The sequence below is a fragment of the Salvelinus sp. IW2-2015 genome, linkage group LG4q.1:29, assembly GCF_002910315.2.
Source record: "Salvelinus sp. IW2-2015 linkage group LG4q.1:29, ASM291031v2, whole genome shotgun sequence".
NCBI lineage: Eukaryota > Metazoa > Chordata > Actinopteri > Salmoniformes > Salmonidae > Salvelinus > Salvelinus sp. IW2-2015.
The window spans coordinates 22,360,929-22,386,177 of record NC_036842.1 but is presented as its reverse complement, the minus strand read 5'-3'; the positions used below and the strand labels follow the sequence as shown (position 1 = coordinate 22,386,177).

The 25,249-nt window shown below is 41.5% G+C and overlaps 1 protein-coding gene across 1 annotated transcript in view; it reads left to right on the top strand.

Annotated features, from left to right (window-relative positions):
• Positions 1 to 25,249, top strand: part of LOC111960857 (transmembrane protein 132D-like) — a 63,937-nt gene that overhangs the window by 26,571 nt on the left and 12,117 nt on the right. The window contains exons 4-5 of the mRNA XM_070439453.1: positions 21,235 to 21,378; positions 23,887 to 24,058. Of these exons, the coding sequence (XP_070295554.1) occupies positions 21,235 to 21,378; positions 23,887 to 24,058 (316 nt within the window). The remainder of the gene's footprint in view (positions 1 to 21,234; positions 21,379 to 23,886; positions 24,059 to 25,249) is intronic.

Here is a 25,249-nt window from a genome sequence, read left to right as displayed (position 1 = left end):
GGTAGAAATACATGGTTATAACATCTACAGAAAAGACAGAAATGCCAATGGGGGTGGTGTTGCGGTCTATATTCAGAACCACATTCCTGTAAAGCTTAGAGAGGATCTCATGATAAATGCTGTTTAAGTAATTTGGCTACAGGTTCATCTGCCTAACTTAAGCCCATTCTTGTGGGAAATAGCTATAGACCACCAAGTGCTAACAGTCAGTATCTGGATAATATGTGTGAAATGCTTGATGATGTATGTGATATCAACAGAGAGGTATATTTTATGGGTGATTTCAATATTGACTGGCTTTTATCAAGCTGGCCACTCAAGAAAAAGCTTCAAACTGTAACCAGTGCCTGCAACCTGGTTCAGGTTAACTTCTTATGGCTGCAGGGGCAGTATTGAGTAGCTTGGATGAAAGGTGCACAGACGTGCCCATATTAAACGGCCTGCTCCTTAGTCCCCGTTGCTAATATATGCATATTATTATTCATATTGGATAGAAAACATTCTGAAGTTTCTAAAACTGTTTGAATTATGTCTGTGAGTATAACATAACTCATATGGCAGGCAAAAACCTGAGATAAAAATCCAAACAGGAAGTGGGAAATCTGAGGTTTGAAGTTTTTGAACTCAGCCCCTATCGAATTCACAGTGGGATATGGGTTATGTTGCACTTCCTAAGGCTTCCACTAGATGTCAACCGTCTTTAGAACGCACTTTTGGATTTGTTTACCAAACGCCCTAACAAAAGAAGCTATTTTGACATAAATGGATATAAATGATGGACATTATCGATCAAAACAAAAATGTATTGTGGAACTGCGATTCCTGGGAGTGCATTCTGATGAAGATCATCAAAGGTAAGTGAATATTTATAATGCTATTTCAGACTAATGTTGACGGCGCAACATTGCGGATATTTATTTTGGCTGGTTTGGGCTCTGAGCGCAGTTCTCAGATTATGCTATTTCCGTAAAGTTTTTTTGAAATCTGACACAGCGGTTGCATTAAGGAGAAGTGTATCAAAAGTTCCATGCATAACACTTGAATTTTCATCAACATTTACAATTAATATTTCTGTGAATTCATGTGACTCTCTGCAAAATCTTAGCATATTTTTGAACTACTGAACAAAACACACCAATGCAAAATGCAATTTTTGGATATAAATATGCACTTTATCGAACAAAACATACATGTATTGTGTAACATGAAGTCCTATGAGTGTCTTCTGATGAAGATCATCAAAGGTTAGTGATTAATCTTATCTCTATTTGTGCTTTTTGCGACTCCTCTCCTTGGCGGAAAAAATGGCTGGGTTTTTCTGTGACTTGGTGGTGACCTAACATAATCTTTTGTGAAGCTTTCGCTGTAAAGCATTTTTGAAATCAGTCACTGTGGCTGGATTAATGAGAATTGTATCTTTAAAATGGTGCCTAAAACTTGTATGTTTGAGAAATTTGATTTATGCGATTTCTGTTGATTTGTATTTGGTGCCCTGCAATTTCATTGGCTGTTGGCGAGGGGTTCCGCTAGCGGAACGGGTTTTCATCAAGAATCTCTCTGTACATTGCTCCGTTCATCTTGCCCTTGATCCTGACTAGTCTCCCAGTGCCTGACGCTGAAAAACATCCCCACAGCATGATGCTGTCACCACCATAGTTCACCGTAGGGATGGTTCCAGTCTTCCTCCAGACGTGACACTTGGCATTCTTGGTTTCATTAGACCTGAAAATCTTGTAACTCATGGTCTGAAAGTCTTTTGGCAAACTCCAAGCTGGCTGTCATGTGCCTTTTACTGAGGAGTGGCTTCCGTCTGGCCACTCTACCGTAAAGGCCTGATTGGTGCAGTGCTGCAGAGATGGTTGTCCTTCTGGATGGTTCTCCCATCTCCACAGAGGAACTCTGGAGCTCTGTCAGAGTGACCATGGGTTCTTGGTCACCTCCCTGACCAAGGCCCTTCTCCCCCGATTGCTCAGTTTGGCCGGGCGGCCAATTCTAGTAAAAGTCTTGTTGGTTCCAAACTTCTTCCATTTAAGAATGATGGAGGCCACTGTGTTCTTTGGGACCTTTAATGCTGAAGAAATGTTTTAGTACACTTCCACAGATCTGTGCCTTAACCTCACTAGGGGAAGTGGGTAGCGTCCCACCTGGCCAACATCCAGTGAAATTGCAGAGCGCCAAATTCAAAAACAGAAATACTCATAATATGAATTCATAAAACATACAAGTGTTATACATCGGTTTGAAGATTAACTTCTTGTTAATCCAACCACTGTGTCAGATTTCAAAAAGGCTTTACAGTGAAAGTATACCATGCGATTATCTGAGAACAGCGCCCAGCAGACAAATCATTACAAACAGTTACCAGCAAAGTAGAGGAGTTACACAAGTCAGAAATAGCAATAACATTAATCACTTACCTTTGATGATCTTCATATGGTTGCACTCACAAGACTCACATTTACTCAATAAATGTTCGTTTTGTTCGATAAAGTCCCTCTTTATATTCAAAAACCTCCATTTTGTTTGCGCGTTTTGTTCAGTAATCCACAGGCTCAAACGCAGTCACAACAGGCAGACAAAAAATCCAAATAGTATCCGTAAAGTTCGTAGAAACATGTCAAACGATGTTAATAATCAATCCTCAGGTTGTTTTTAGCCTAAATAATCAATAATATTTCAACCGGACAATAACGTTGTCAATGTAAAAGGTAAACAAGAAAGGCGCGCTCTCGGTCGTGCGCATGAAAACTCTCTGGGACACTGTAGGGTCCAGTCATTCAGAGTGGTCTTACTCCCTCATTTTTCAGAATACAAGCCTGAAACAATTTCTAAAGACTGTTGACATCTAGTGGAAGCCATAGAAAGTGCAATTTGAGTCCTAAATCAATGGAAACTGTAATGGCATTCAATAGAAAACTACAAACATAAAGAAATCCCACTTCCTGGATGGATTTTTCTCAGGTTTTCGCCTGCCAAATCAGTTATGTTATACTCACAGACATTATTTTAACAATTTGGGAAACTTTAGAGTGTTTTCCATCCAAATCTACCAATTGTGTGCATATCCTAGCTTCTGGGCCTGAGTAGCAGGCATTCTACTTTGGGCACGCTTTTCATCCAGAGGTGAAAATAGTGCACCCTACCCTAGTTAACACAATCCTGTCTCGGAACTCTACGGACAATTCCTTCAACCTCATGGCTTTGTTTTTGCTCTGACATGCACTGTCAACTGTGGGACCTTACACAGACAGGGGTGTGCCTTTCCAAATCATGTACAATCAATTGAATTTACAACAGATGGACTACAATCAAGTTATAGAAACATCTCAAGAATGATCAATTGAAACAAGATGCACCTGAGCTCAATTGCAAGTCTCATAGCAAAGGGTTCGAATAGTTATATAAATAAGGTATTTCTGTTTTTTAATTTCTATACATTTGCAAAAATGATAAAAACCTGTTTTCTCTTTGTCATTATAGGGTATTGTTGTCACGTTCCTGACCTTATTTCCTTTGTTTAGCCTTGTTTAGTTGGTCAGGACGTGAGCTGGGTGGGCATTCTATGTTATGTGTTTCTATGTTGGGTTCATTGCATTAGCCTGATATGGTTCTCAATCAGGGGCAGGTGTTTTACGTTTCCTCTGATTGAGAACCATATTAAGGTAGGCTGTTCTCACTGTTTGTTTGTGGGTGATTGTTGCTGTGTCTGTGTTTGTTTCACCACATGGTACTGTTTCGTTTCGTTCGTTCGTTTGTTCCTACCTACCTGTTCGTGCGTTCATGTTTTATGTTCTCAAGTTCAGGTCTGTTCACGTCGTTTTGTTATTTTGTATTTTGTCAGTGTTCTGTTTTGTTGGATATCATTAAAATTCGACATCATGAACATTCACCACGCTGCGCCTTGGTCCTCCTCTCTTCCACCTAAAGACGAACGTTACAATTGTGTGTAGATTGATGAGGAAAAACATTAATTTAATACATTTTTGAATAAGGCTGTAACGTATTAAAATGTGGAAAAGTTGAGGGGTCTGAATAATTTCCGAATGCACTGTAAATACACCTTATGGAACAGCAGGGACTGTGAAGAGACACACACACACACATGTACAGACACACACATACGCACACACACACTAGCACATGCACTCTTACACACACGCACATTGTAATATTGTTGTACGGTGGTATTATACATTTTTGTATTGTAGATATGTAGTGGTATAATAATGTTATATGATGTACAGTTTTTTTTATGTGATGTAAGTGCCTTAATGTGTTTGGACCCCAGGAAGAGTAACTGCTGCCTTGGCAGTAGCTAATTGGGACCACTAATAAATAAATACAAAATATACAAAACTGACCTGGACTAGCATTGAGGAGACTTTGGTGAAAGACTCTTAAACTCTCATGGCCTTGATATTATATTTATTTGAGAGATTAATCTCTATGCCACCTGAACTTCCCAAATCCATTGACCCACTACAGATGCTTTTAGGCCTCTGTGCTTGAGTCCCATTGTAAATCATAGCCCCATACTGAGATTTAGAAAGGGGAGAGGACTAAAGGGACTGATCCCAGTGTTTAAGGCCATGTGGAGGCTGGCCCGGCCTGGCCTGGCTTGGTTTGGCTCAGAGATGAGTGATTCTTCCTGGGGGAAAATCCCTGCTCTACTTCACTCCTCCAGGCCCAATATTGAGTACAAACCCTGAGGTTTATGACAGATAATCCCTTTCCTGATTGAAAATGACTCGAAAGGTTAACCCTTTGGTTGAGAGATGATCTGACCATGGCTCCATTACTGCCTCCTGGACTTTTATGTGAGTTTGTGTGTGTGTGTGTGTGTGCATGCGGCCATACGTGAGTGAGTGAGTGAGTGTGTGTATGTGTGCATTTGACGGTGGTCCCAGTCCCACAGTCATTGGAACAAGGCTCTCACTTACAGTAAGCATCTTTACTGCTCTACCTCAGAGCCAGAGCTCAGAGACCATTCATTTCCAGTCTGTCCAAAGTGGCCATCCCTGTCAGTCTTTCTTTCTATGAAAAATCCCACTGTACAATATCAGCATATAAAGCATATATCAGCATATAATATTAAACTTAAAATGACTTGTGGGGGAAAAAATGGGACTTTTGTATGGCTGTTCATTTTACACAAGTAATTTAATTTGCACCACAGTATTGCGGGTAATTTAAGAACATTTCACGCAGCCCTGTCTTTTGCCTGAACAAATATGATTGGTTGGTCCAAACAAATTAATACTTTGTCAAATTCAGGCCAGGGGATGATAACTTTGTGTATTTTGAAAAGTGGTATTTTGATGATGAGTTTGTGCTGTGCTTGAGGGGAGGTTCAGGAGGTCTCTGGCAGGCAGTCTATTTAGCTGATAGCCTGTTGGCTGTTCCCAACTAAATATATTGTAAAGGTGTGAGATGTGAAGGTAGTAGATGAAGCGGGGGGCTGTAAAGGATTACGAATGAAATGATGATGAGTTGACTTTGAGGAAGTCACACAGACAAGTCTCTCTTCATATTCCCCCTTTTCAACGTGATCTCAGGCAAGGATTTATTTAATCAACCTCCTCTTTGACTTTTATTTCCCTTTCCCCTTCCTGATCTCATACTTGGACTGTTTACTAATCCAGCCAGGCTGAAAATAGACTGTTGTCATCGGGCTTTGCCCCTCATCGCTATCGTCCTCCTCAGGGAAATTAATCACTGTTGGTCTGAATCACTTCTCGTTCCTGATACTGGCCCATTAAATTGAGATAAAAAAAAAGGTCCTCATTTCTCTTAGCAGGAGTAACGATATGTTTGGTTGGTGGATTGCTTGGCTCTAATGCTGGCCTTGCCTCAGTGAACCTAGCTGAGAGTGATTTAGTCTGGCTCCTGACCCAGAACTCGATCCAGATCTGCCTGGGTTAGTATTGATCAGACTGTCAGCTGTCACTGAGCACCAGTCTCTGTGTGTATGACTGAATCACACGGCCCAGCAGTTAGACGGGACAAGGGGAGGGAGTGTGTGTGTGTGTGTGTGCTGATGTGTGTGTGTGTGTGATGTGGTGTGGTAATTTTAATTATTTGTGTGATGAGTGTAGAATAGTGATGATAGAAGATAGATAGATGAAGAGTATTATATGATAGTATAGAATATAGATAGTGTGTGTGTGTGTGTTGTTGTTGTTTGTTGTTGTTGTGGTGTGTGGTTGTGTGTTTGTGTTGTGTGTGTGTGTGTGTTGTGTGTGTGTGTGTGGTGTGTGTTGTGGGTTGTGCCTCTGTAAGGATTTAAGTTCACACCACAGCTAGCTTGAAATGTGCCGAAATTCGACAGCTCAAAACAGTTCTGTACGTTGTCAAGGGCGAGCGGTCACAGTGTGCCAGCAAGGAAGAGGTCCTGTTTTTTTTGCCTTGTTCTGTGTGAGCTGAATCAGGAGAGAAGCAGTAATCGCTAAGCAATCAGTGTGACAACCGTTACACCTGCGTGCAAGCACGTGTGTGTGTGTGTTGTGTGCGTGTGCGTGTCCTCGTGCGTGCTTGCGCGTGTGCGCGTGTGTGTTCTAAATCACTGCAACTAAATCTATGTTATTTATTTTTATAAGCTTCCTTGTCGTGTGTGTGTGTGTATGGAGATTAAAGTTTGTCTGTCTGGAAGCGTTGGTGGGACTTTAAGCCACTGGGTATATCTATAATAGCGAATCTCATTATTCTAATGTTTCCCCCTATCATCATCATCTGAATGTAGTCCCCCATCATCATCATCTGAATGTTGTCCCCATTTCATCATCATTTGAATGTTTGTTCTCCCTCATCTATCATCATCTGAATGTTTGTCCAATCATCATCATCTGATGTTGTCCCCTATCATTCATCTGAATGTTGTCCAAAATCAATCATCATCTGAATGTTGTCCTCCTATCATCATCTCTGAATGTTAGTCCTCTCCATCATTCATCATCTGAATTTTGTCCCCCATTTATCATCATTTTGAATGTTTCTCCCCATCATTCATCTATCTGAATGTTGTCCAAAATCATCATCATCTGAATGTTGTCCCCCATCATCATCTGAATGTTGTCCAAAATCATCATCATCTGAATGTTTCCCCATCATCATCATATCTAATGTTGTTCCAACAATCATCATCATCTGAATGTTGTTCCCCTCCCATAATCATCATCTGAATGTTGTCCCCCCGCCATCATCATCATCATCTGAATGTTGTCCCCACTAATCATTAATCATTCTGAATGTTGTCCCCCATCATTATCATAATCTGAATTTGTCCCCTCATCATGATCTGAATGTTTTCTTCCCCCATTATCATCATCATCTGAATATTGTCCCCTCTTTCATCATCATATATCTGAATTGTTGTTCCCCCATCCTTATCATCATCTGAATGTTGTCCCCCCATCATCATTCATCATCTTGAATGTTGTCCCTACTCTCTATCTATCATCATCATCTGAATGTTGTCCCATCATCATAATCATCTGAATGTTGTCCCCTCCATCATCATCATCATCTTGAATGTTGTCCACCATCTATCCTATTTATCATCTGAATGTTTCGTCCCTTATCATTCATCTGAATGTTGTCCCATCATCATCATCGTCTGAATGTTGTCCCACCATCATCGATCATCTGAATGTTGTCCCACCATCATCATCATCTGAATGGTTCATCCCCCATCCATCATCATCATCTGAATGTTGTCCGCTTCCCACCATCTCATTCTATTCATCAATCATCTGAAATGTCTGTTCCCAACTCCCATCATCATCATCTGAATGTGTCCCCTTCATCATTCTATCATCTAGAATGTGTCCTACATCATCATCATCATCATCTGAAATGTCCTTTCCCATCATCATCATCGTCTGAAGTTTGTCCTCTCCATCATTCATCATCATTCTGAATGTTGTCCTCCCGTAATATCAATTATCCCCATAAATGTCTGAATGTTGTTCCCCCCATAATCTATCATCTGTAATGTTGCTCCTCATCATCATCATATGTCTCCCCATCATCATATCTGAATGTTGTCCCCCATATCCATGTCGATTCCCTATTCTCTCTAATGTATTGCCCGTCCTATCTATCATCATCTGAATATTGTCCCCCATTAGCATCAATCATCTGAATGTTTGTCCCCCATCATCAGTCATTCTGAATGGTTGGTCCAAAATCATCATCATTCTGTAATGTTGTCCCCCCATCATTATTTTCTGAATGTTTTTTTTGCCCAAACATCATCATTCATCTAGAAGGTTGTTCCCCCCCGCCATCTTATCTATCATCATCTGAATGTTGTCCCCACATCATAATCATCTGAATGTTGTCCCCCATCATTATCATAATCTGAATGTTGTCCCCCTCATCATGATCTGAATGTTGTCCCCCCATTATCATCATCATCTGAATATTGTCCCCTCTGTCATCATCATAATCTGAATGTTGTCCCCCCATCCTTATCATCATCTGAATGTTGTCCCCCCATCATCATCATCATCTGAATGTTGTCCCACCATCATCATCATCATCTGAATGTTGTCCCCATCATCATAATCATCTGAATGTTGTCCCCCCATCATCATCATCATCTGAATGTTGTCCCACCATCATCATCATCTGAATGTTGTCCCACCATCATCATTTTCATCTGAATGTTGTCGCCCATCATCATCATCATCATCTGAATGTTGTCCCCATCATCATCATCATCTGAATGTTGTACCACCATCATCATCATCGTCTGAATGTTGTCCCCCATCATCATCATCATCTGAATGTTGTCCCACCATCATCATCATCTGAATGTCATCCCCCATCATCATCATCATCTGAATGTTGTCCGTCCCACCATCATCATCATCATCATCATCTGAATGCTGTCCCCCCCATCATCATCATCTGAATGTTGTCCCTCATCATCATCATCTAAATGTTGTCCTAACATCATCATCATCATCATCTGAATGTTGTCCTCCCATCATCATCATCGTCTGAATGTTGTCCCCCATCATCATCATCATCTGAATGTTGTCCTCCCGTCATCATAATCTGAAAGTTGTCCCCCCATCATGATCTGAATGTTGTCCCCCCCATAATCATCATCATCTGAATGTTGTCCCTCCATCATCATCATCTGAATATTGTCCCCCATCATCATCATCATCTGAATGTTGTCCCCCCATCATGATCTGAATGTTGTCCCCCCCATAATCATCATCATCTGAATGTTGTCCCTCCATTATCATCATCTGAATGTTGTCCCCCATCTAGATCATCATCTGAATGTTGTCCCCCATCATCATCATCTGAAAGTTGTCCCCCATCATCATCGACATCATTTGAATGTTGTCCACATCATCATCATCATGATCTGAATGTTGTCCCACCATCATCATCATCTGAATGTTTTCCCCATCTTCATCATCTGAATGTTGTGCCCCCATTTTCATCATCATCTGAATGTTGTCCCGCCATCATCATGATCTGAATGTTGCCCCACCATCATCATCATCATCCAAATGTTGTCCCCATCATCATCATCATCTGAATGTTGTTCCAACATCATCTTCATCATCTGATTGTTGTTTCCCATCATCATCTGAACGTTGTCCTCCTTCATCATCATCATCATCATCTGAATGTTGCCCCTTTTCATCATCATCATCATCATCTGAATGTTGTCCCCCATCATCATCATCATCATCATCATCATCGGAATGTTGTCCCACAATCATCATCATCATCTGAATGTTGTCCTCCCATCATCATCATCTAAATGTTGTCCAACGATCTTCATCATCATCGGAATGTTGTGCCCCATGATCATCATCTGAATGTTGTCCCCCATCATCATCAACTGAATGTTGTCCCCAGATCATCTTCATCTGAATGTTGTCCCGACATTATCATCTGAATTTTGTCCCCCCATCATCATCATATGATTGTTGTCCCCCATCATCATCATCATCTGAATGTTGTCCCACCATCATCGTCATTATCTGAATGTTGTCCCCCATCATCATCATCATCTGCATGTTGTCCCCGCATCATCATCATCTGAATATTGTCCCCCCATCATCATCCTCTGATTGTTGTCCCCACATCATCATCATCTGAAGGCTGCCCCCACATCATCATCTGAATGTTGTCTCACCATCATCATCATCTGAAGGCTGCCCCCACATCATCATCTGAATGTTATCTCACCATCATCATCATCTGAATGTTGTCCCCCACATCATCATCATCTGAATGTTGTCCCCCACATCATTCATCATCTGAATGTTGTTCCCCCACATCATCATCATCTAATGTTGCCCCCATCATCATCTGAATGTTGTCCCCCTCCATCATCTGATCATGATCATCTGAATGTTGTCCCCCATCATCATCATCATCTGAATGTTGTCCCCCATCATCATCATCATCTGAATGTTGTCCCCCATCACCATCATCATCTGAATGTTTCTTCCATCATCATCATCTAAATGTTGTCCAACCATCTTCATCGTCATCGGAAATGTGTCCCCCATCATAATTACCTGAATGTCATTCCCCATCATCATCATCATCTGAATGTTGTCCCCACATCATCATCAGAATGTTGTCCCCACATTATCATCATTCATCCTCTGAATTTTGTCCCCATCATCATCATCTGAATGTTGTCCCCCATCATCATCATCATCTGAATGTTGTCGCACAATCATCATCATCTGAATATGTCCTCCCATCATCATCATCTGATGTTGTCCCCCATCATCATCATCTGAATGTTGTCCCCCACATCTTCATCATCATCGGAATGTGGTCCCCAAATCATCATCATCTGAATGTTGTCCCCACATCATCATCATCTGAATGTGTCCCCAATTTATCATCTGAATTCTGTCCCCCATCATCATAAGAATGTTGTCCCCATCATCATCATCTGAATGTTGTCCCCATCATTATCATCATCATCTGAATGTTCTCCCACCATCATCATTATCATCTGACTGTTGTCCCCATGCATGGTCATCTGAATGTTGTCCCCATCATCATTATCATCTGAATGTTGTCCCCACATCATCATCATCTGAATGTTGTCCCCCATCATCATCATCTGAAACGTGTCCCCACATTATCATCATCATCATCTGAATTCTGTCCCCCCATCATCATAAGAACGTTGTCCCCCATCATCATCATCATCATCTGAATGTTGTCCCCATCATCATCATCATCTGAATGTAGTTCCCCATCATTATCATCATCATCTGAATGTTCTCCCACCATCACCATCATTATCTGATTGTTGTTCCCCATCATCATCATCAACTGAACGTTGTCCTCCTTCATCATCATCATCATCTGAATGTTGCCCCCTTTCATCATCATCATCATCATCTGAATGTTGTCCTCCCATCATTATCATCTAAATGTTGTCCAACCATCATCATCATTTGAATGTTGTCCCCACATCATCATCATCTGAAAGTTGTCCCCCCGTCATCATCATCTGAATGTTGTGCCCCCATCATCATCATCATCTGATTGTTGTCCCCACATCATCATCATCATCTGAATGTTGTCCCCACATTATCATCATCATCTGAATTTTGTCCCCCCATCATCATCAACATATGAATGTTGTCCCCCAATATTCGTCATCTGATTGTTGTCCCCCATCATCATCATCATCTGAATGTTGTCGCACCATCATCATCATCATCTGAATGTTGTCCCCCATCATCATCATCATCTGAATGTTGTCCCTCCTCTTCATCATCTGATTGCTGTCCCCCATCAGCATCTGAATGTTGTCCCCCATCATCATCATCATCTGAACGTTGTCCCCATCATCATCATCATCATCTGAATGTTGTCCCCCATAATCATCATCATCTGAATGTTGTCCCCCCATCGTCATCATCTGAATGTAGTCCCCCAATCATCATCATCTGAATGTTGTCCCCCCATCATCATCATCATCTGAATGTTGTCCCCATCATCATCATCATCTGCATGTAGTTCCCCATCATTATCATCATCATCTGAATGTTCTCCCACCATCATCATCATCATCTGAATGTTGTCCCCCATTTCATGGTCATCTGAATGTTGTCCCCATCATCATGATCATCTGAATGTTGTCCTGCCATCATCATCATCTGAATGTTGTCCCACCATTATCATCATCATCTGAATCTAGTTCCCCATCATTATCATCATCATCTGAATGTTCTCCCACCATCACCATCATTATCTGATTTTTGTTTCCCATCATCATCATCATCATCATCATCAACTGAACGTTGTCCTCCTTCATCATCATCATCATCTGAATGTTGCCCCTTTCATCATCATCATCATCATCTGAATGTTGTCCTCCCATCATTATCATCTAAATGTTGTCCAACCATCATCATCATCGGAATGTTGTCCCCCTTGATCATCATTTGAATGTTGTCCCCCATCATCATCATCTGAATGTAGTCCCCACATCATCATCATCTGAAAGTTGTCCCCCATCATCATCATCTGAATGTTGTGCCACAATCATCATCATCATCTGATTGTTATCCCCACATCATCATCTGAATGTTGTCCCCACATTATCATCATCATCTGAATTTTGTCCCCCCATCATCATCAACATATGAATGTTGTCCCCCAATATTCATCATCATCTGATTGTTGTCCCCCATCATCATCATCATCTGAATGTTGTCCCCCATCATCATCATCATCTGAATGTTGTGCCCCCATCATCATCATCATCATCTGAATGTTGTCCCCACATCATCATCTGAATGTTGTCCCCCAATATTCATCATCTGATTGTTGTCCCCCATCATCATCATCATCTGAATGTTGTGCCCCCATCATCATCATCATCTGATTGTTGTCCCCCATCATCATCATCATCTGAATGTTGTCCCCCATCATCATCATCATCTGAATGTTGTCCCACATCATCATCATCATCATCTGAATGTTGTCCCCACATTATCATCATCATCTGAATTTTGTCCCCCCATCATCATCAACATATGAATGTTCTCCCCCAATATTCATCATCTGATTGTTGTCCCCCATCATCATCATCATCTGAATGTTGTCCCCCATCATCATCATCATCTGAATGTTGTCCCCCCATCATCATCATCTGAATGTAGTTCCCCCATCATCATCATCTGAATGTTGTCCCCAAATTATCATCATCATCTGAATGATGCTCCCATCATTATCATCATCATCTGAATGTTCTCCAACCATCTTCATCATCATCTGAATGTTGTCCCCATCATCATCATGATCTGAATGTTGTCCCCCATCATCATCATCTGATTGTTGTCCCCATCATCATCTGAATGTTGTGCCCCCATCATCATCATCATCATCATCTGAATGTTGTCCCGCCATCATCATCATCTGAATGTTGTCCCACCATCATCATCATCATCTGAATGTTGTCCCGCCATCATCATCATCTGAATGTTGTCCCACCATCATTATCATCATCTGAATGTTGTCCCACCATCATCATCATCATCTGAATGTTGTCCCACCATCATCATCATCATCTGAATGTTGTCCCCCCCATCATCGAACGAAGAGTACCCAGCACATTTCTGAACAATAAAAATGCCCAAATAAAAAAGTAGTAAACCCAAGATGGCTTTGTAAATAAAAGTATACCAGTGACTGAGCCTACGAGTGACTAGAGAAGGCCAGCCAACCCTGGTGCAGTGGTGCGTAAGGGTTTTGCAGTTTAAAATAAATGTCAAAGTGCCATGCTAAAGGGTGTCAAATGATCTCAAACACTGAGCGGAAGCATTCATATATAAAATATCCCCATAGTCTAGTAAAGGCATAAATGTAGCTGATACTAGTCTTCTTCTGGCTTAAAAAACCCCAGGCCTTATTCCTAAAATAAAATCCCAATTTCAGCCTACATTTTTTTGTAAGTTGTTGAATATGCAATTTAAAAGAGAGGCGGTCATCAATTAAAATTCCAAGATATTTATATGAGGTTACAACCTCAATCTCCTTGCCCTGACAGGTAGTAATAGGTGAAAGGTTCAGAGGTCTATTTCTTGCTTTTGAAAACACCATTAGTTTAGTTTTGTCAGTATTGAGGATAAGGTATGTTGAACAGTATAAAAAGCAGTTTGCAAGTTCTGGAAAGGTTTTGTAAGAGACGAGGCACAACAGTAAATAACAGTATCATCAGAATAAAAATGAAGTTCTGCCATTTCAAATCAAATCAAATCAAATTTGATTTGTCACATACACATGGTTAGCAGATGTTAATGTGAGTGTAGCGAAATGCTTGTGCTTCTAGTTCCGACAATGCAGTAATAACCAATGAATAATCTAACCTAACAATTTCACAACAACTACCTTATACACAAGTGTAAAGGGATGAAGAACATGTACATAAAAATATATGAATGAGTAATGGTACAGAACGGCATAGGCAAGATGCAGTAGATGGTATCGGGTACAGTATATACATATGAGATGAGTAATGTAGGGTATGTAAACATATAAAAGTGGCATTGTTTAAAGTGGCTAGTGATAAATTTTTTACATCAATTTTTCCATTATTAAAGTGGCTGGAGTTGAGTCAGTATGTTGGCAGCAGCCACTCAATGTTAGTGGTGGCTGTTTAACAGTCTGATGGCCTTGAGATAGAAGCTGTTTTTCAGTCTCTCGGTCCCTGCTTTGATGCACCTGTACTGACCTCGCCTTCTGGATGATAGCGGGGTGAACAGGCAGTGGCTCGGGTGGTTGTTGTCGGCTGCAGTGAAGGAGAGTCCGCAGGTTTTGGTAGCGGGCCGTGTCAGTGGCACTGTATTGTCCTCAAAGCGAGCAAAGAAGTTGTTTAGTCTGTCTGGAAGCAAGACATCCTGGTCTGCGACGGGGCTGATTTTATTTTTGTAATCCGTGATTGACTGTTGACCCAGCCACATACCTCTTGTGTCTGAGCCGTTGAAAAGCAACTCTACTTTGTCTGTGTACTGATGCTTAGCTTGTTTGATTGCCTTGCGGAGGGAATAGCTACACTGTTTGTATTCGGTCATGTTTCCGGTCACCTTGCCCTGATTAAAAGCAGTGGTTCGCACTTTCAGTTTTGCGCGACTGCTGCCATCAATCCACGGTTTCTGGTTTGGGAATGTTTTAATAGTTCCTGTGGGTACGACATCGCCGATGCATTTGCTAATAAACTCGCTCACCGAATCAGCGTATTCGTCAATGTTGTTGTTTGACGCAATGCGGAACATATCCCAGTCCACGTGATCGAAGCAATCTTGAAGCATGGAATCAGATTGGTCGGACCAGCGTTGAACAGACCTGAGCGCGGGAGCTTCCTGTTTTAGTCTCTGTCTATAGGCAGGGAGCAACAAAATGGAGTCCTGGTCAGCTTTTCCGAAAGGAGGGTGGGGGAGGGCCTTATATGCGTCGCGGAAGATAGAATAACAATGATCCAGGGTTTTGCCAGCCCTGGTAGCACAATCGATATGATGATTGAATTTAGGGAGTCTTGTTTTCAGATTAGCCTTGTTAAAGCCTTGCTATTAGCCTTGCTATTTCAGTCATGTTCCTTATGAGGAATTTAGGAATTTTGTTCAGAATCTGAAATAACACCTTGGTTTTTTACCTGGTGTTTTATCTTTATTGCCCGTGAAATCAAATGTGTGGCTAGATTCTCTCTCTGTGCTTTGGCTTCAACAATATGTACCTCAGTCTTGTCTTGATTTTGCTGGAGAAAGTTGTGAGCCATCCAAGTATTTAAATAACTAATACGGTTTAACCCTTTCATGCGTGAGTTCCAAACATCTCTAACGGTCGCCCCATTGTGAGTTTTTTGTTTTATGCACGTGATGTTAGAATGTTCTCTCCATTCCTGGATGTGATTTTTACGTAACAGTACATTTAATCTGCGCTGCCCTCACTGACTCACTCCAATATGTCCCATAAACATCACAAATGGTCCTTTTGTTCGATTAATTCCATCGATATATATCCAAAATGTCCATTTATTTGGCGCGTTTGATCCAGAAAAACACCGGTTCCAACTTGTACAACGTGACTATAAAATATCTCAAAAGTTACCTGTAAACTTTGCCAAAACATTTCAAACTACTTTTGTATTACAACTTTAGGTATTTTTCAACGTAAATAATCGATAAAATTGAAGACGGGATGATCTGTGTTCAATACCGAAGGAAAACAATGTGTAGCATGCTTTCTGGTCATGCGCCTAACAAACAGTACACTTCACTGGAGCCTCATTCTGAACGGGGCTAATTCTTCATTTCTCAAAGGAAAAACCTCAACCAATTTCTAAAGACTGTTGACATCCAGTGGAAGTGATAGGAACTGCAGGAAGGTCCCTTAGAAATCTGGATTCCCAATGAAAGCCCATTGAAAAGAGAGTGACCTCGACAACAAAAAAATCTGAATGGTTTGTCCTCAGGGTTTTGCCTGCCAAATAAGTTCTGTTATACTCACAGTCATGATTCAAACAGTTTTTCTATCCAATACTAATAATAATATGCATATATTCACATCTGGGACTGAGTAGCAGGTAGTTTACTCTGGGCACGCTTTTCATCCAAACGTGAAAATGCTGCCCCCTATCCTAGAGAAGTTAATTAAATAGGTCCTAAACCAATTTAGAACTGAACCGGAGAGGCCAACCCACTTCTCTACTCTGTCCAGAAGGACATCATGGTCAACAGTGTTGAATGCAGCACTTAAATCCAAGAGTACATGGACAGAGAGCTGTTTGGCATCTGTGTTGTTTCGAAAATAATTTACAAGTTTAACTAAGGCTGTCTCTGTGCTGTGGTGGGCACGAAAACTAGATTGGATTTTTTTCAAAAATAGAGTTGACACTTAAAAAATCATTTAGCTGTTTGAACACCAATTTCTCCAGAATTTTGCTTAAGAATGGAAGGTTGGAGATTTCCGAGAAATTGCCAAGAGCTGAAGAATCTAGATTACTTTTATTCAGAAGGGGTTTCACCACAGCAGTTTTTAGTGCAGTGAGAAATTGCCTGGGAACAGGGAATGATTAACAGCTTGCACTTTTTCAGATATTCATTCAAAAACTGTTTTGAAGACGGTGATGGGGATAGGATCAAGAAGGCAGGTAGAAGGCTTAAGTTGTGATATCACTTTCCTGAGCATGTCTGTGTCAATTAGGTAAAACAAGTACATAATGCCTTTGCGTGGTAGGCTAGTGCACATATCATCAAACTTCTCATCAGCTCTTGCTTGATTCAGTCAAGCAATGTTGGTTATCACTGAAATATGCCGCAAACTCATCACATTTACAGTTGAAGTCGAAAGTCGGAAGTTTACATACACCTTAGCCAAATACATTTAAACTCAGCTTTTCACAATTCCTGACATTTAATCAGTCCCTCCTGCAGAAAAGCACCCCCACGACATGATGCTGCCACCCCCATGCTTCACGGTTGGGATGTTGTTCTTCGGCTTGCAAGCGTCCCCCTTTTTCCTCCAAACATAAAGATGGTCATTATGGCCAAACAGTTCTATTTTTGTTTCATCAGACCAGAGGAAATTTCTCCAAAAAGTACGATCTTTGTCACCATGTGCAGTTGCAAACCGTATGGTCGTTTTGTTCGATAAAGTCCTTCTTTATATCCCAAAAATGTCAGTTTATTTGTCGCGTTTGATTCAGAAATACACCTGTTCCAACTCGCCCAACATGCCTATAAAGGAATCTGAATAGTTACCTGTAAACTTCGTCCAAACAATTCAAACAACATTTCTAATCCAACCTCAGTTACCCTAATATGTAAATAATCGATAACATTTAAGACGGAATAAACTGTGTTCAATACCGGAGAAAAAGAACGAGGAGCGCGCCAAAAGACTAGAGTCCTTCTGAGGGATACTTCGAAAGAATACGAATACTTCTTCATTTTTCAAAAAACAAGCATGAAACAATTTCTAAAGACTGTTGACATCTAGTGGTAGCCATAGGAACTGCAATCTGGGTCGTAATTATTAGACTTTCCCACAGAAAAGCATTGAAAAGTCCAATGACCTCAACAACAACAAACATTCCTGGATGGATTGTCCTTGGTGTTTCACCTGCCAAATCAGTTCTGTTATACTCACAGACATTATTTTAACAGTTTTAGAAACTTTAGAGTGTTTTATACCATGCATATGCATATCCTAGGTTCTGGGCCTGAGTAACAGGCAGTTTACTTTGGGCACCTCAGTCATCCAAACTTCCGAATACTGCCCCCTAGCCTTAAAAAGTTAAGCAACACCCTCTGTGTTAGACACGTAACTCTTTATCCACATTATAGCAGGGGGTGTAAAGCCATAACACATACGTTTTTCCAGCAGCAGACTATGATCAATAATGTCAAAAGCTGCACTGAAGTCTAAGCCAATCATCAGTAATTTGTGTAAGTGCTGTGCTTGTTGAGTGTTCTTCCCTATAATCATGCTGAAATTCTGTTGTAAATTTGTTTACTTGTATCTGCATTGTATCTGGTAAAACAGAATTTTTCTGAAGTTTAGTAAGGGTTGGTAACAGGCTGATTGGTCGGCTATTTGAGCCAGTAAAGGGGGGTTTTACTATTCTTGGGTAGCGGAATTACTTTAGCTTTCCTCCAGGCTTGAGGGCTCATGCTCTCTTGGAGGCTTAAATTGAAGATGTGGCAAATAGGAGTGGCAAAATTGTCTGCTATTATCCTCAGTAATTTTCCATCTAGATTGTCAGACCCTGGTGACTTGTCATTGTTGACAACCAACAATCATTTTTTCCCCTCTTCACCACTAACTTTACGGAATTCAAAAGTACAATTCTTGTCTTTCAAAATTTGGTCCAATATACTTGGATGTGTAGTGTCAGCGTTTGTTGCTGGAATGTCATCCCTAAGTTTGCTTATCTTGCCAATGAAAACGTCATTAAAGTAGTTGGCAATATCAGTGGGCTTTTTGATGAATGAGCCATCTGATTCAACAAATGAAGTAGCCGAGTTAGATTTTTTTCCCAAAATTTCATATAAGGTGCCCCAAAGCTTTTTACTATCATTCCTTTATGTAATTTATATTTGTTTCCTAGTGTAGTTTCTTTTTCTTTTATTTAGTTTAGTCACATGATTTCTTAATTTTCAATATGTTTGCCAGTTGGGCTGCCAGACAGTTGGGCATGCCAGACTTATTTGCCATACCTTTTACCTCATCCCTCTCAACCAGACAATTTTTCAATTCCTCATCAATCCAAGGGGATTTAACAGTTTTTACAGTAATTTTCTTAATCGTGCGTGCTTATTAGTAACTGGAATAAGTCGTTTCATAAATGAGTCAAGTGCAGCATCACAGACCAACAAATATTCTTTACATCATCAACATATGAATCACAACAAAACTTATTGGATGACCTCTTATACACTATATTAGTCCCAGCCTTTGGAACTTTGGTTTTCTTAGATGTGGCTATTATATTGTGATCACTACATTCTATGGATTTGGATACTGCTTTAAAGCAAATATCTGCAGCGTTAGTAAAAATGTGATCATTTTGATGATTTAATTCCTGTGCTGTTTGTAACTACCCTGGTAGGTTGACTGACAACCGGATCCAAGTTGCAGGCACTGGTTACAGTTTGAATTTTTTTCCTGAGTGGGCAGCTTGATGATAGCTTGTCAATATTTAAATCACCCAGAAAATGTACTTTTCTGTTGATATCACATACATTATCAAGCATTTCACACATATTATCCAGATACAGACTGTTAACACTTGGTGGTCTACAGCAGCTTCCCACAAGAATGGACTTTAGGTGAGGCAGATGAACCTGTAGCCATATTACTTCAACAGTATTTAACATTAGATCATCTCTAAGCTTCACAGGAATGTGGTTCTGAATATAGACCGCAACACCGCCTCTGTTGGCATTTCTGTCTTTTCGGTAGATGTTATAACCTTGTCACAGGATGTACCCGTGACAAGTTCTATTCAACGCTGGTTTGACACTCTGTGAAAAGGGTTCTAACCTGGAACGAAACAGGTTCTACCAGGAACCTAAAAGGGTTCTTTGAAGGGTTCTATGGGGACAGCCGAAGAACCCTTTAAAGTTCTAGATAGCACCTTTTTTTCTAAGAGTGAACAATCATACTGGTAGAAGTAACATGTAGAGCTTCCTCTAGGTTGATCTTTGACCAACCACTGCATGTTTTGATGTGAATGTATGTTATGTGAGAGTTTGCCTGAAGGCAGCTTTAGAATCTGAGCCTTGTGCTGACTATGTCAGGCTGCTATCATTATCTGAGGCTCTCAGGTGTTCCTCAGATAGCTCCACCTCCCCTGCAGCATTCAATCATGGTTCAATAACACTCAAACAGATTATGCTGTTGAGATCACCTCAAGTGTTCCCCTTAAGTAGCCTGTGAATTTATGTATTCATGTCAATTGACCTGTGTGTGTATGTGTGTGTTAACTGACCTGTGTGTGTACGTGTGTGTTAACTGACCTGTGTGTGTACGTGTGTGTTAACTGACCTGTGTGTGTATGTGTGTGTTAATTGACCTGTGTGTGTGTATGTGTGTGTGTGTGTGTTAAACTGACTCTGTGTGTGTACGGTGTGTGTTAACTGACCTGTGTGTGTATGTGTGTGTTAATTGACCTGTGTGTGTGTGTGTGTGTGTGTGTGTGTGTGTGTGTGCGTGTGTGTGTGTGTGTGTGTGGTGTGTGTGTGTGTGTGTGTGTGTGTGTGTGTGTGTGTGTGTGTGTGTGTGTGTGTGTGTGTGTGTGTGTGTGTGTGTGTGTAACTGACCTGTGTGTGTGTTGTGTTAACTGACCTGTTTGTGTATGTGTGTGTTAACTGACCTGTGTGTGTGTATGTGTGTGTTAACTGACCTGTGTGTGTGTATGTGTGTGTTAACTGACCTATGGGTGTGTATGTGTGTGTTAACTGACCTATGTGTGTGTATGAGTGTGTGTTAACTGGCCTTTGTGGGTGTATTAACTGACCTGTGTGTGTGTATGTGTGTTAACTGACCTATGTGTTTGTGTGTGTGTGTGTGTGTGTGTATGCCAACGTATTTTATGCGTGTGTTAACTGACCTATGTGTGTGTATGTGTGTGTTAACTGACCTGTGTGTGTGTATGTGTGTGTTAACTGACCTGTGTGTGTGTATGTGTGTGTTAACTGACCTGTGTGTGTCTATGTGTTCCAGAGCCACAGTGAGGAAGGGCATGTCGTTCAGTACAGCGAGGCCCAGTGACTCAGCCGTATGGGACATCGCCCTGGAGCCTGGCAGAAGGGGCGTAAACACCATCTCTGTCGTGTGTCAGAGGAAGACCACCAATCCCAGGAAAAGGTGTGTAGCCCTTCATTTTCCTCAAATATCTTGAGTTTTGTAGGCTCTCTTAAATCTTAATAATGGCTTTCCTTTGTCATGTTCTTACTGGTATGAGAAGTGTGAGATTATTGATGTACAGCATTTGTCCGAAGAGAAAGTTAGAAGAAACAAACAGGTTGTTTCTTATAGCTTTCCAGATTCTCAGAATTCTCTTCGTTAAAATGTCAGGAAGAAGAACAGATTGCAATTCTAGGACTTGATCGAGGGAAAAAAACAAATTAATTTCATCAGTTGCCTTGTTGGTGTGGTCCCGGCAGCTGTGCAGACAGCCGTTTATTGTGTGGAGCAGATCTCTGTTACATTGTGATTAATCACTCTCCTTGTAAATAGACTGAAGTGACTATTCAGTACTTTTTGAACTGATAGATGTGGCACAGCTGCACTGATATTTGCTTAAGGCACTTATTTCCCTGGTTTCTATAAGATATGTTATACGTAAATTGGGCCCAGAGTTTTCCCTGGTCAGGTCATGTGATCAGGAACAACTGGGCCCTAGTTATAATCTCATGGAATATGGGCCAGTTTCCGGGACAGAGATCAAGCCTAGTCCTGGACTAAAAAGCATTCCTCAATGGAGAAATAGACTGTAGCACTAATCTGTGTCCGGGAAACCTGCTCTATAACTACAAGGAATAACATACAGTAGATGACAATGTCAATCAGTTGTTTGTAAGGCTCTTTGAGATTATCATGATATCAGTAATAACATTAGTAATCCTCCTGTCTATCGCAGTGGGGGAGGGATCAACTGTGTTGATTTGAACAGTTTAGAATATTTCTCCATGATGTCACTGACAGGGTGGTGACAGGTAAACAACCTCTCCCTCAACATCAGCAAAACAAAGGAGCGTCCTTATCAACGGGGCCGCATTTGAGATGGTCAAAAACTTAAAGTTCCTCGGCATACACATCTGAGGAGGCGAAATGGTCAGACAACACGGCACCTCAAGATGCTGAAGAAATCTGGCCTGTCTTCGAGGGCCATCACAGTGTTCTACAGGAGCACCATCGAGAGCATAGTGTCAGGCTGCATCACAGCCTTGTACGGCAACTCCACCGCCAGTGACCGCAAGGCGCTAAGGAGGGTGGTACGCTCAGCCGAATGCACCATTGGATGCACACTGCCTGCCCACCATAACACCTACAACACCACATGTTGCAGGAAGGCCAAGACGATCATCAGGTACCCCAGCCACCCGAGCCATGGCCTGTTCTTCCCGTTTCCATCACTTAGACGCGGGCAGTATAGGAACATCATGGCAAAAACTGTAAGACTGGCCAAAAGCTTCTACCCCCAGACCATCAGGCTGCTGAATAGCCACCACTAGTCAGCACAGCGTCAATGATGTCAACATGGAAAATTATGTGGTGCTATCACAACACTTCCTGATCCAGATGTAAAAACACACCTCTGGCCAGCAACCTCCTAGCACATACCATCCCCCTCAGACAAACACACACACATACACACTCCAACCCGGCTCAGCGCGCCGCCTGTCCGGCCCACTTATCTGTAATCATCAGTAATCCTCAGTGCGTTATCCGGGCTTAACCGCTGGCTGGCACATTCCGGGCAAGATAAGGAGCACAGATATTCCAAGTCCTGGCAGCGGTATTAACCAGTGAACAGGCCAGTGAACACCCAGCGGGGTAGACAGAAGTTACCCCCCTACCCACCCCAGCATTCTGAAACTGATGATAAGACCACAGATTTACAAGCTACGACCCCCAAAGCCCCCAGAGAGGGTTTCCAGGAAAAAGAGGGGGAATTACCACCTTTTTCTCCTCCATTCCTGTGCTGAAGTAATTGAGTGGAATCATGGTGAAAATGTTCCCCATAGAATCCTGTCCAATCTCTTTTATTGATGAATAAGTATATGTAGAGCAAAGCTATCTCGAGGTCTAAGCTGAAGAGGCTGACAAAAAGTTTGGGGAGGGGGATTGTTCTGCGGGCCTGATCCGAGAATGAAAGAGAGATGGAGGAGAGATGGAGAAGAGATGGAGGAGACAAATGGACAGATGAGGAAGGAGGTAGATATTGAGGAGAGAAGATGAAGAGAGCAGGAGGGAGGGAAACAGTGAATAATACAACACAGTATCCTACTAGTATCCTACTGACAGCACCAAGGACAGCCACTAAGGACATCCACACATCTGTTGTCTAGCAACTGCTTGACCAAATAGTGCTCTGAACACCCATCCCCTCCCACGCCACCAGTTGCCCATCTCTGTATTACATACACTATAAGCAAGGTTTAGGTCAGATTATGATCATTTTATAATAACACTGTGGGTTTGAATGTGCATGTTAGATATAAGAGGGTCTTGTTGTACTTGATTGCAGCATACATCTTGATGATTGCAGTATTCATGTCCATTCATGAGCTGTGACACATTGTATTGAATGCTACAGTGAATATCAGTAGGATGCAGAATGTGAATGTAACTGTATTTCTGGTTTGACAGGGGTCTGTTGGAGGTCTTGCAGCTTGACTTTGAGTCCAAGGAGTTGACTGAGCAACCATTAGAGAGCCAGATGATCACATGGCGTTTGGAAACAGGACACATCAAGGATGTTGGCGTCATGAGGATCTATACCACCCAGAGAGACTACGTAGGCCTGACACCACTGGTCATGGTGAGGAGCATGTGTGCGTGCCTTTTATGTGTGTGCACGTGTGGCATTTTATTTGTATGCGTGCATGCACCTGTGTGCAGATGCACCTGGGTTTGTATGGCACAGCAGTAGTTGCATTAACAGTAACACCCCCACTTTATTCTCCCTGCAGCAAGTTGAATTACAGTCTTGCTGGATGTGCAATTAAGTACTGTGTGGGTCTACTGTAAATGTATGTCTATTGTACTCTCATCTGGTTTGATGTTTTATGGAGGAGACGTTGGCTATAAAATAACAATAAAATGTGTTTGTACATGATTGAGAGAGCCCTGGAGAGGGGGATGTCAGGGGGGTGTCGATGTGTTCATTGTTGTACAGCTCAGTGCCAGCTGTATTGGCCTCTAGCTTTGATAACATCAGGGCTGTTCTGGCCCAGGTCACACTCTCCTTCAATGTTAATGCAGTTGACGTTCATTGAGGATCAAACAGCCCCCATAGGGAGGAATGAAACATATTTATAACGAAGCCACAATGCTTTATACGATTTTTCCAAATGTACAAGTACAAGGTATAGATCTGGTTTGTCAGAAGATGGTATTACCACCTGTGTACTTGTGACAGGAATTAATCCCTTTTTCAAAACGGTGTTGGTACTACAAATCCCATAGGGATTGCTTCAGTACAGTAGGTCTGTACAATACAATACAATACAACTTTATTGTACTGGTAGTCAGTTTTGGTGACTTTCTGAATTGCGGTCAACAGCTGTTGTGCTGTGCTGCTGAGTTCAGAATGACTTACAGGCTGCCCTGCAACATCTGTCGAGAGCTGCAGTTAAATCTACATCAGCTGGGCCATACAGTCATCAGCCACTGTATCAACCCCCACGCCTCCTAGATTAGAACCAATATTATTAGAGAGTATCATGGCCAGAAAACACTTTAAAACCCATGTTCAAAGAGGGGTTATAGAGCTATAAGAGAGAACTTATCAGCCGTAGACCAACCTTGATTTGTCTATTTATGTTTGGGAGGTAAGCAGTTAAACATATGCACAGACTTAACTGTACAAGGAAGTGGGTGAGTGCGTGTTCATGTAATTGTAAGTTTGTGTGTGCGTTCATGCGAGTGTGTGTACATGTGCATGCCAATCTTTGTGTAAATGTGTGTGTTTATGAAGAGTTGTGTTTTTTAATGCTCAGCATCCCTGTGT